The 13,473-nt window shown below is 40.4% G+C and overlaps 1 protein-coding gene across 1 annotated transcript in view; it reads right to left on the minus strand.

Annotated features, from left to right (window-relative positions):
* SYCP2L (synaptonemal complex protein 2 like) overlaps window positions 1–12,524 on the minus strand; it is a 66,924-nt gene extending 54,400 nt beyond the window's left edge. The window contains exons 1-6 of the mRNA XM_075921262.1: window positions 11,613–12,524; window positions 9,796–9,861; window positions 8,469–8,606; window positions 8,245–8,366; window positions 6,029–6,131; window positions 85–109 (exon numbers count right to left, since the gene is read on the minus strand). Of these exons, the coding sequence (XP_075777377.1) occupies window positions 85–109; window positions 6,029–6,131; window positions 8,245–8,366; window positions 8,469–8,606; window positions 9,796–9,861; window positions 11,613–11,621 (463 nt within the window). The 5' untranslated portion in view covers window positions 11,622–12,524. The remainder of the gene's footprint in view (window positions 1–84; window positions 110–6,028; window positions 6,132–8,244; window positions 8,367–8,468; window positions 8,607–9,795; window positions 9,862–11,612) is intronic.
* Between the last annotated feature and the right edge of the window lie 949 nt (window positions 12,525–13,473).

The following is a 13,473-nucleotide window of genomic DNA, read 5'->3' on the forward strand; positions in this document are numbered from 1 at the left end:
TCCAAGGAACGTCTATTTTCCCTCATTTTAAAAAAAATTACACAGCACATGCATAGATTTATAGATATTTGGTAAATCACTGACCTTCACTGTTACATTTGCAAATGACCTGATGAAAAAAGAAAGGGAGAATCTAGATTATCTAGGGCAGTGTTTCCCAAATGGTGTTCCACAGAACCCCGGGGTTCCACAAAGTGAAAATACGGGTTCCGCGAGAAAAATCCATTACAATAACATTTTATTTAAAAAATAATATATATTTAAGCTTTTATTAATTTTATTGAAAACAATTTTCATTTGTGTTGATCTCATGACTTTATTTAGCATTTGTTTATTATTATCCTTACTTATTTGTGGTCTACTTTTTCAGCTTCAAATATATAATGACAGTTATTAAGGAGTTCCGCAAAATTCTTTCAAGTTTAGAAGGATTCCGTGGCCAAATAAACTTGGGAAACACTGATCTAGGGTATGCCATAATAATAGTAGTTCACTTTAAAACTGTCTGGCTACGTCTACACTGGCGTAATCTTGCGCAAAAACTCTTTAGCGCAAGAGCTCTTGCGTTAAAGTAGTTGTGCAAGAGAGCGTCTACACTAGCATGTGCTTGTGCGCAAGAGATGTGCTTTTGTGTATGAGCATCCTTGCCAGTGTAGATGCTCTCTTGCGCAAGAAAGCTCTGATAACCATTTTAACCATAGGGCTTTCTTGCACAAGAAACTCATGTTGCCTATCTAGACTAACCTCTTGCACAAGAACAGTTGCACAAAGGGGCTTACTCCTGAGCAGGAGTGTCAGAGTACTGGTGCAAGAAGCCCTGATTTCATACATTAGAATGTCAGTTCACTTGCGCAAGAACACGCGGTCAGTGTAGACAGGCAGCAAGTTTTTGCAGAAGAGCGGCTGCTTTTGCCCAAAATTGCGCTAGTGTCAACACAGCCTGTGTGTTTTTATGCAGTCCTCACCATACTACTCCTCCCTGACAGGCATTTGAGACCCTCACATGGCTTAGCACCTTAGAAGAATAGAACTTCAATTTTACATCCAGATGCTGCAGTTATGTTAATTAAAACTACCCACCAACCTTTAAATTGAGATTTGCAGAGGGATACATTCATGAATTTCAACAGAATTTAGATGCCTAATTCCCTTAGACATGGTTCCTTTAAAAACATAGACTATAGTGGAAAAGTTATTTGTGCCACCTATTTGTATACATAGCATATTGAAACTTGCAATAGGCTGATATGTATGTAGAGTACAGTGCTAAATGTTATATCAAAATATTGACATCAAAAGACTATCTGAAGTTCTAGGGGAAATTTAAGTATTTTAGAAAGTCAAACTTACCTTGTTTAGAGGGGAAAAGAAAGCTTCTATAAAGAAATAATATGACAAATGGAAGAAAGATGAAACAGGGTCATTAATATAAAACAGATGTTGGGAATTATAGGAAATTGGTTAGGAAACCCAAAGGACAGAAGGAGAAATCAATGGCTAATGGAGTCAGTGATAAAAAGGTGTTTTAAAAATATATGAGGAAGAACCAGAATCCTGACAGAGGTGTCTGTTTATTATTAGATTGAAATGATAGAATCGTCTATAATAATTAAGAAAAGGCCAAATGTTCAATATTTTGTTCTAGAAGAGAAACACGTTTGGGAGAAAACAGGCAATATAATCATACCATTTAGGATCATGGCAACACATTTTCCATTCCACTAGTAGCTCTGAAGGACATTAAACATAAACTACTGAAGACAGACTTCTTTAAAATCAGTGAGTCCAGAAAACTTGCATTGAAGAATTTTAAAAGCTGGCTGAGCAGCTCACTTTATCATTAATGTTGATTTTCCATAATTCTTGGAGCACTGAGGAAGCTCCAGAAAACTGGAAGCAGCTAATACTGTGCCGATTTTAAAAGGGTAAATGGAATGACCTGAATGGTTATAGGTCTGTGAGCCTGGGCAAAATAATGAAACAACCAATACAGAACTCGATAAAGAATTTTAGAAGAATAATGTAATTCATGCCAATCAACATAGGCTTATGGAGAATAGAACCGCTCAGACTAGATACATATGTTTTTAAAATGAGATTACATGTTTGGCTGATAAGGGTAATAGTGCTGATGTAATATACAGAAGTTTAAGTAAAGCACAGACGTTGTTGCTGCATGATATTTTGATTAAAAATTAGGATGATATAAAATTAACATGAAATGGATTAAAAATGGTCCAAATTATAGGTCTCAAAATGTAACTGTGGACATGGAATCATCAAACAAGCGTGTTTCTAGTGGGATCCTGCAGGACTCTGTTCTTGGCCCTGCTGTATTTAACATTTCCACCAGCATCGTGGGGAAAAAATAGTTTATACAATATGCAAATAATCCAAAAACTGAGCAAGGGTAAGTAATGAAGAGGGTAGGTCACTGATTCAGAATCATCTGGATCACTTAGTAAACTAGGTGGAAGCAAACAATATTCATTTTAATATGATCAAAAATAAATGTATACACCACAAGCAAAGAACTTTACCGATCTTTACAGAATGGGAGGCATGGTCCAGGAAGCTGTGTCTCTGAAGAAGATTGGGAGAGCATAGCGGATAATCAGCAGAAAATGAACTCCCACGTTGATGCTCTGGCCAAAAGAGCTAATGTAATCCTGGGATGCATAAATAAGGGACTCTTGAGAAAGGGTATAGACTTTATTATACCTCTGTATTTAGCATTGCTGGAACACTGCTGGAATACTGCATCCAGGTCTGTTGTCCACAATTCAAGAAGGATGTTGATAAATTAGAAAGAATTCCAAGAAGAGCCATGAGAATGATTAAAAGATTAGAAAACATGCTTTATGTAGGGCAAGTCTGTATTGTAATGAGATATTCATGGTTGGTCCGTGTCGGTTAACTTGGGTTCATGGAGCTCAAACTGCGGGACTGTAAAATTGCAGGACAAATATTTGACTTTGGGCAACTGGGCACACATCCATTCTAAAACATCTGCAGTGTTAGAACCCCATTGAATAAGGCCCACATGTCTAAGTCAGCTGACATGGGCCAGCCCTGGGTGTTCTATCAAAGCATAGTCCTCTCTCTAGGGATTAGATTCTAGAAGCCGACCTATTTAATTTAACAAAGAGAAGGTTAAGGAGTAACATGCAAAGAGTCTGTAAGTATTTATATGGGGAACAAATATGTAATTATGGGCTCTAGAATATAGCAGAGAAAAATATAACATGATCCAATAGCTGGAAGTTTAAGCTAGATAAACTGAGACCAGAAACAAAGCATATGTATTTAGCACAGAGTAACTATTGGAACATTTCACCAAGGGTCACAGTGGCTTGTTCATCACTCTCAATTTTTAAAAACCAAGATGATGTGTTTATGCTAAAAGTTCTGCTTGGGAATTATTTTGGGAAAGTTCTAGGGCCTGTATTGTATAGAAGGTTAGACTAGATCACAGTAGTCCTTTCTGGCCTTGGAATATATGACACAGATCAACTAACACAAGGAACTGACCTAACAAAAATGAAGATAGGAAGAAAAAGAAATCAGAATGGGATTATGTATCTTTATTTTTTAAATATATTTGTTTCCTTTACCCCAACCATGCATAAATTATGGATACAGTGACACTTCTGGGTTTATTAGTGGCCTGAACAAGACAAATTAGCTCTGCCAAATTTTATAATGTCTTTTATAAGGTCTTAATCAAAGGAATACTTCAGCAATTATTACCTGCATGTGGTAATTGCTCATTTATTATGTTCAAATCAGGTTTTAATATGTAGATTTCACTGTACAGCTCAAATCATGTACAACAAAATAATGTATGGAATTTTCTGTATATACATAAAAACAAGTAGTCCTGTGGCACCTTAGAGACTAACAAATAAATATATAAAATCATGAGCTTTCTTGGACTAAACCCACTTCTTCAGAGGAGATGATCTTTTAAAAGTTAGGCTAACATGGCTACACCTCTGTATACACATATATTACAAGATTGCTTATATAACCACTTTCCAATTCTCAATAAAATAAAAGCTACTTTTCTGGCTAGTCAATAGCAGAAGTACTCCAAAGTGTATTAAATCATATTTTCAATTAAAAAAGAAATTGAAGCAGAATGACAACTGAAATTTCTAACTCACAGAAAATACTGATATTTCAGCATTTTTTGTCCTAAATTGGATACGAAGTGAATTTTTTGTGTGTGGAATGGAATGTTCAGAAAACTCTATTTGATAATGCTCAACTATTTTGTTTAGGCTTAATTGAGATTAATTTGTCTGCCTGAATGGCCAGACTACATCTGTCATTATTCACTGTGTCATGAGAATCTCTTTCTCTGCTAGAGAGTTGAAAAAAAGTGGAGACCATTGTGGCACCATGAGAGGAAGCTTGGGGCATGAGTCACCTTCACTGCGGTTCTCATGAGGCATTACAGCAGCCTGGGTCACCATTTCAATTCCGTTTGACTAACTGAAATGTTTCACTTTGAGTCAGCCAGATATTAAATATTTTCTTTCAATTTCTGAGAGAGGAGTGGTACAAGAATGTCAGCAAATAAAAAAATCCACTAAAATTTTGGTATTTCACAGGCTCTACATTTTCCTTAAAAACCCCATTAATAGAAAATTCCCAGACATCAAGTATGTTTAAAGGGATAACATATGAACATTTAACTTACTATACAAGTATTTGATAGCCCTTTTGAGCAAACTATCTGTTCATAAAAATGAGCATAAACTTATTAAAATCCAAATTAGCCACAGACATCCAACTCTAATGTGTATTTAAGGGGCAACTTTAAGAGTTTCATCTTTAACTGCCTAAGGACATTGGAGATACTCACTCTCAATTATAACCTTTTAAATTCCACTTACACATTGGGAACATATTCATGAGAGGAGCCTTCAAGAAAGAGGCATATAACCACAATGCAAATTCTGTGTTGGTGTGCTTTTCTGTTTGTTTTCTGAGCTTCAGCTGTCCTTTACATCAAACATATCTCTCTAGAAACTAAACCAAAGGCTGCCAAGTTTCCTTTGAGGGGTCTTTTTTCCCACCGCTTGTTGAGTTATTTAAATAAAAACTTTGTTTGTTTTGTTTAAATAAAAGGCATATTCTCATTTTTATTTTCTGCAATGGCCATGCTCTGAAAAAAATATGAACTGCCTTCATAGCATGTTGCCCTAGAACCTATTTCAAGCAAGCTTACTGAAGCTCTTACTTCTTTCCACTATCTTCCCACAGCTGTACCAGTGCAAACCCATAGTTCAGACAGTTCACATTTGTACAATACAATTTGTAATGTTACTGACTCTCCTCTTTTTAAAGACCCAATAGACTGTGCACTGCCCCTCTATGAGGTCGGCACTCACTAGCTTGAAGGAATGCTCCTTTAGCACAGACTTCACACCAGTCTACACAGTGTTTGTATTATGGAGTTACACTGATACAGCTGTACAGGCCTGCTGACTGGTGGGGAAGGGACGGAAGCAGGGAGAAGGCAAAGGGGACAAATTGCCCCAAGGCCCAGCGATTCAAGGGGGCCCAGGGCTCTGGCTGCTTGGTGGCAGCTGTAGCCCCAAGCCCTGTGAATCGCTGCCAATCTGCTGCACCATGCCCTCTAGTCAGCGCTAAGGGACCAGGTTGCCTAAAGCCGGCTGTGATGTGCCCCCGGTAGCGCTGAGAGCTGGCTGCCCTTGGTTCTGCCCCTACCATCCTCAGCCCCCCCCCCCCGCCCCGCCTTCTAGGAGCATGGAGACACACTCCCACCCTGCCATGGGGCACACTGAGACTTGTCAGTCCCCTTGCAACTATATCCATGACTGGGGTCTAGATTTGTAAAGGTATAAGGTATTTAGGCATTGCTTAGCTCAGTATTGCAACTTTTAACAGATTTAGGAGCCTGAATATCTTAAATGGTTGCAGTCGCGGATCATAAGTAAGTGGTAGGTTTTTTACAGAAGAAAGCAAACTGATTTTTGAATGCGTGTGTGTAACTTACCAATGCAGAGTCAAAAAAATCTTCAACAAGCTTCAACAAAGATTTATTCTGTGCTGGCTCTATGAGGATCAGAAATTCTCTTGCTCTTTCAAACCAAGATACCATGTAAAAATAAAATAATAAACCAGGGAAAGTTGAAGATTCAATTGGATGGATTTTCACCTCAAATTTATGCGTCAATAGTTAAATACATTACACAAACACACAAGATCACCTGATCACTGAGCTTATCAGTGCCACTCTTATTTAAAAGTGATATACAAGTGAAATTAATAGACTCCCACCATCTAGCAGTACTTTGGGATAGTGCATGCACTAGCACCCATTAGTTAAGAAAAAATTAACAGTGTGCATCAGCTTCTTGTTTCAGCAACATATGTTTTTTCTTCCTTTATGGTCCCACTACAAAATTTACCAGCAGCGGCTGACTTGAGGAAACCTGGGGCAGAGCAGCTGGGGTGCTGCCGGGTTGGTCCCGCAGCGCCGAGGGGTGGCGCTACGGTACCAACCCGGCAGCACCCCAGCTACTCTGTCCCAGGCGTCCCCAAGAGTAGCTGGGGTGCTGCCGGGTTGGTCCCACAGTGCCAACGGACGGCGCTACCGGACTAACCTGGCAGCACTTCAGCTGCTCTGCCACAGGCATCCCCGATTCAGCCACTGCTGAAACTGACCAGCAGCGGCTGAATCGGAGACGCCTGGGGCAGAGCCAGACTATCGGAAGGGGGGGCTATGAGGGATATGGGGTGGAATCTCCCCCCACCCCAGAACCCTCATAGCCCTCCCTTCCAATAGTCCGACATATCTCATAATCCGGCACCCCCTGGGTCCTAAAGTATTATCGGAAGTTTACTGTATTACCCATATGACAAGTATCAGGGTAGAGGTTACGAGCAGATCAATGCTTCTGCAAAGGTTTGGTAGTACGTGTTTGTAATGGCTTAGCAGAAGCAAGTGGGGCAGTTTGCCACAGTGTGTTTCATACCAGAGGACCTAAAAGGAATTGGGTGAGGAGAGAAAATTTCATCTCACATGCAGACTGTCCCTGGTTAATGGTGAACATTCAGTATATATTGCATGAAAGGGATTCCATTTTGCTAGTTGTATTTGCAGGTACTGTTTCAGTAATGGAAAGCAGAATAATAAAATAGCATTAGAAGAGATTGTACTGTGGATTCTCTCATGGCCTATCACTATAGGCTCATCCTGCGACCCTTACTCCTGCAAGTGTATTCTCATTAACAGAAGTATAATGAAATCAACACTGCTTGCCAATCATAGGATTAAAGGATTAGGTTCCTATCTTTGTTTATTAAAAAAAAAATGTATGGAAGAGGTGCCTTCATAAAAGTTGTATGTTAGAAAATCCTGACCTCCTGATGACAGTTTTACTTTTAGGTTAGGTCTACACTGCAGGCTGTGTGCACAAAAACAACTATTCTTGCACAAAAACTTGCAGAGTGTCTATACTGCACATGTGTACTTGTGTAAGTAAATTTACAGTAAAGCGTCAGAAAACAGGGCTTCTTGCACAAGAGTTATTCCTCTCCCCATGAGGAATAAGCCCTCTTGTGCAAGAGTTCTTCCACAAGAAGGCAATGTAGACAGGCAACAGGGATTTCTTGTGCAAGAAACCCCTATGGCTAAAATGGCCATCAGAGCATTCTTGCACAAGAAAGCGTCCACATTGCCATGGACGCTCTTGCACAAAAGCACATATCTTCCACAAAAGCACATGGCAGTATGGACGTGCTCTTGTAGAAGACCTTTTGCACAGGAACTCTTGCATAAAATAGTTCTTGTGCAAGAAGACTGCAGTATAGACGTAGCCTTACTGTTTTTTCCCCTGTATCACTTAAATTCATAACTTGTAAAATATATTTTACTTCATGGATTGGACTTGTGTTTCAATTCACCCTCTCCTTCCATTGTGTATATAATGATTTTAAAAATAAGGATTGGTTTAAGTACTCTATTAAAGTCATTCTAAGCAATACAAAACAAATACAATATTGAACTGAGACTGGACACACAGAAATTTTAAAAAGACCACTCAGTCTGGTGACTTAGCTCATTCCATCCATTAAAAAGGGAACCTGGGATTTGATTTCAGAACAGCGAAGAAGTCACATTTTAATATCTTCTCTTTATAAAAAAGAAAATACATCTGAACAAGTTTCAGACATTTTATTAGGCAACTAAATGTGAATATTATACTTATCTTTGGTATCAGCCCTTGCTGAATAAACAAGCTCGCCCCTTCTTGAGGATCACTTTTAAAGTACATCTGAATGCATTTCAACAATAAGGAAACATTTTGGAATTCATTCTTGTCCAACTCCTATAAAACATTTTTCACCATATTTTTACTAATGTAATTGTCTAAGATAGCAATTATTTAATTTGAGTTTTAAAATGATACAGTATAAGTTATGCTACTTGCCTTTTTCAGTACTTTGTCAAGTTGGTTAAACAATTGTTTGCTGTATTTCTGAGGAGGGTAAATTTCTTTTTCTTCAAACAGTTCATTTATTTTCTGAAATCCCTTTCCCTTAAAAGCATCAGTTATGAGTGTTTCAAGCTGGGGGAAAACATGAAGAATGGTCACTTTGAAAATAATCTTTATGAAAAATAAACGATAAATTGTAAAGGCATAAACACAGCTTATCTTCCCACTTTAATTGTTGCAGTGCTTGGAATGAGAATTAGACCATTATATTTTTAATTTGTATGTGACTTCCTGTTATATTTGTGAGTGTAAAAATGTGGACCTACATTTACAAAAGCAGCTAGTGATTTGGCATGTTTCAGTTTTGAGCCATCAAGTTCAGACACCCCCAAAGTGCCTGATTTTTGGATTTTTCCCCTCCAACTCATCCATTTCATAGTTCTGCTCCCCTTCCACCACTCATTTTATCACATCTTCATAGGCTTTAACCAAAAGATGAAGTTGATAGTTGCTTACTTAACTTGTAAATACTGCTATACTGTAATATATAAACATTAACGGTTGTTGCTGCCATTACAAAAAACATTGTTTATATATAAATCGGCCATTTGTGTACTGTATATTTGTTTTCATCTAGATGAATATGGTCCTGATCCTGATTCAGGGGCCTTTTCTAGGCATATCTGAATCCATATAGAGCCCCATCTAAGCACATCAGAGAGACTCACTAGTACAGATCCAGTCATGCTATGAGGGGTTACAGTTGGCTTTAGGGTGGGGAACCTTTTTTGCGTTGGAAGTCACTGACCCACAGAAAAATCAGTCAGGGGCCACACACAAGTGAGAAGCAAAAAAACCCACCCAAGCCAAACACCTTCATTGACTGGCCCTCAACTGAGAAGGAGAAAAATACTCCCCACATTCCCCTCACACACCAGACCCTAGGGGGGCCCAAGCTAGCAGACTGTGTGCTTCATCCCCATGGTGGAGCAGGGGGGGCAGGGGCGGGCTGGAGTTAGAGTGCCAATGTGGTGTCCCTAATGCTAGGTGGTGGGAGAGATCTTGAGCCTCAGGGACTGGATCCAAGGAAGCCAGTCCCGAGGTCTCCCATCCCTGGCTTATATCATATTAGCCCTCCTACTAAATATTCTGTGGCATTTACTAATAATGGAAAATATATATAATTATGTATTCACTGGTTTGGCCACATTAAATTAGGAACTCGAGAGTATGTTGAAAATTAATGTATATAAAATTATGTCAATAATGGCTATTCAAAAGAAGGTGAAGCAGTTTGAAGGGGTTATTAAAAAGTATTTACATAATATTCTGTTCTGGATAACATGCTCGCCTTTATCTCACTGCCTTGTTCTTGACTTTCTTCATCCTTTAAATGGTGAAAAAAAGTACTTGGTCAGCAAAATCTCTTTTGATCAGCTATTTTTACACCAATATTTCAAATGGGCTCCCCAACTTTTCAAACAACCATTGCTTAGAAATAATAGTAAATCACCAAAACAAAATTATAAATATGGCAAGCCAGGTTTTCATTCCATTAGAGGTCATTCTGCAAATGTGCAGTTTTATAATCAAATATTCAAATGCAAATATTCCCTCTTCAGGCTCACCAATAAGAGTTTCCATAATAAGGAAGAAAAATTATAGTAGTTGGAACAGTAACATTTTACCAAAACAAAGACAACCTATGTATGTGGAAGAAAAATCTCATTGTTTATTTACAGAACCAACCTAAGTTTTGTAGTTACATTTCCCAAATACAGTATTGGTAAACTTTTATTTTCAGAATGAATCTATATTTAAATTTGGCTCTAAATGCAACAGATACCTTACTTTAAAAATGAAAGCCAGAAACGAGCCTTCCTTAAAGAAGTATTGTTTCTGTGATGTGATATGATTAAATTAACCGACTGAGTTAATCCTTAGCAGCATTCAAGAAACTGTACAGCCATAATGACATTCTAATGTCCCCATCCTTTATTGGTAGCTCCATTCATCATAGAAGTGAAAATGCTCTAGAGAAGGATCACTCTTACAAGGGAATAATCCCAGTATTGCTATATACTACCATGCTACTGACTAGCTAAGATTTAACCTAGGTTAGTTCCAGTGCCTGTTACAGCAACAAATCCCCCCGCCCTCTCTAAAAACTAATGCCGGACTCACACTAACTTAACAGAACCCTCTTTGCATATGTGATGTTTCCTTTGTACAATATAAATTAGGCTTTTTCAGTATTATTTATTATTATTATAGCACACAGAGGGAGGGAAACAACAGTGGAAGGCAAAAAATAGCACTGCCTGCTCCTCTAGTTACCAGCCTACCCCCATGATTCATAATCAGATAAAGGAGAGGTTTGTTGCAGAGGCACCAAAGGAAAGTAAAAATGGCTCAAGCTCTGGATACCAGTGACCTCTCTCCTCCCTCCCAATCACCAGAGCAGGTGGGGACTCTCTAATTCAGTGATAGATTTTAATAGCCAGGCAGGAATAAACAAGGAAGAACTCTGCGCTATGGAATTCATTTCCCTGATTTTTCTTAGAGAGACAAAGGCTTTTGGCTTCTAGTTTCAAAGTCTAGAGGCACTTAAATTCAGGGGCAGAAGGGATAGGCTATTTTATTAAAACAAAACGTTTGGGTTTTGACACCATGATTTCTGCATCATATTTTTGTTTAGATCAGAGAGGTCTTTCCCATGAGGGTCTCTGATGAGTCCGTCATAAATAAATGGCAAATCAATGCCCAAGAGAGCCAGGGGACAAAATTGCAGATGAAACTACAATAAAGATCACACCCATTGGGAACCTTGGTAGGTTGTGGAGGGAAGGGGGGGAGCCTCAGGGAAAGAGTATGATTCGAGAATGATGAAGAACAGACCTCAGATCTTAAAACCATGCTACACCGAGGAGATTTGGGGGGAGAGAAGCAAGACTACGCTGTACCTGCCCCAGGGGACCAAGCAGAGGGACAGTCTAGGGAAAGAGAACAGGGAGCCAGCTATCCCTTGCTTTGGAAGGGGGGATTGGGTAAGACAGATCAGCTGGGGAAACTAGTCCTAAGCAGCTTACAGGGGGTGGGAGAGAAGCAGGAGCGCCCCAACCCCAAGCGCTCACTCACCTTCACCATGGCTCAAGTTCGTGGGGAAGGGAAAAGGCGGCCACGAGCCCCCCAGCTGCAACCTTAATGAGAAGCCAGGCAGCCCTCTCACTGCCCAGGTGCAGCTGGTTATGGCGCCCTGGGCGCCCCCTGTCTCGCTCCAAGGGGCCGCTCGGCTTGGGCCAGGGACCCAGGCGGGAAAGGGGAGCCTAGAGACCCCGCAGCGGGGGGGGGACCTAGAGCCCGTCTGGTTACTGAGCGTGTCTCCAGCCGGTGGGGCGCTTTGCGCTCCCCCAGCGGGACAGGCACGGGCCCCGGCCCCGACCCCGGCCCCAGGCAGCTGGCCGTGGAAGGGGGACAGCGAGGCTGAACCCCGGGGAGCCCGCTGGGGGAAATCTGCATCGCAGAGAGCTGGCAGCAGCAGACGGAGATTGAGTCAGACAGAGCTTCCAGTGCGGGGTGATTCCCACAGGGAGGGAAGTGAACGCATTGGAGCCGAGGGGGTGTTTCCCCTTTCCCCGCTAGGGGTGCTTGATTGGGGGGCAGGTCCTTTTCCCCCAGCGAAAGGGAAGAGAAAGGCTGCACTAGCACTGCAAGATGTGATCTATGACTTGCAGGATTGTTATATGCAGGGGTCATTGTAGCTCTCCCCTCTCTGTGTGCAATGAATTAACCAATATCTCCAATTAGCTGTACAGCCACAGATGTTTTGATTAGCTGAGTCTTGAGGGGGGCAGGGTTATGCAATACAGAACTCATGTAGGGCTGGCCTTTAAGAAGCCACTAAATATATCTCACCCATACAACAGCAGCCCTTGGCCTCCGTGGGACTACTCCTCAATAAGAGTTATTCCCGGGGTAATTTGAAGAAGAGGCCCACAGATTTGTAACAATGCTTCTTCAGAACAAATATAATTAAAAAGTAAAGTCTAATCAAATCCATGATACTTTGTAGGATCAAGTCCTCAGCCTGGTTTAACCACATGCCTGACTTTGCCATTTCCCCCCACTCAAGATCATCTGAAAAAGTGGGTTGTGGACAGAAAAGCTCATAATACTGTGTATATATATATATATAGTTAGTCTCTAAGGTGCTGCACTACTCATTGTTTTTATTCCTATAAGTCCCTTTGAGGTCAATGTGTTTATGTAAATTTATGCAGTTGTTTAATTGCTGGCAGGATCAATCTTTAAATGACAGAAGAGAAAGGATGCATCACAATGTAAATAAAGTGAAAGGAGAGGAGAAAATATGTTTTCCTAATATTTCAGTTTTAGAAACCTTAAGGATCACTTGCAGCTATACTAAATACAAAATGTGAAGACTCTGTAGGAGAGCCCACTTGTTTAGTTTATAGAACTTGGGAGTTTGTATCTGTGTGTGTCCTTTGTTTAATTCTAGATCCTGTGAAAGTTGTTACCCATAGTCATAAGCCTCTCACTCTTGGTTGTTTCATATTACCAGTAGAACACAGTTATCATTAGAGATTATGGTGGCAACAGGAGAGGTGATCTCACTGGGAGCTCAGAGAAGTCCCATCAAGGCAAGGGCAGCTCTAGTGTAGCTCCACGAGGTGTGAGGGAGGAGGTGAGTTTGCTTTCTTCAACTCCCCAGTCGGAGCTAGTGCCCCAGCCTTGTGGCTGGGCTTGATGCATGGGGGAGGAGGGGTGAGCTCTGAATCACCTGGGAGGCAGCTGTGGACCACACTTTGAGAACCTCTGCATTAAACTATAAAGAATCTCCAGATACCTTTGTTCACCTATTGTGTGTCCTGTTGGCTATATAAAGCTATCTTAAGGGGCTTTCCTACAGACTGGGAAAGAAAAAATAAAAAATTGTTGTAGTTTCTATTCTTCAATGTTTAGAAAACACTCATTGTGG

The sequence above is a fragment of the Pelodiscus sinensis genome, chromosome 2, assembly GCF_049634645.1.
Source record: "Pelodiscus sinensis isolate JC-2024 chromosome 2, ASM4963464v1, whole genome shotgun sequence".
Classification (NCBI taxonomy): domain Eukaryota; kingdom Metazoa; phylum Chordata; order Testudines; family Trionychidae; genus Pelodiscus; species Pelodiscus sinensis.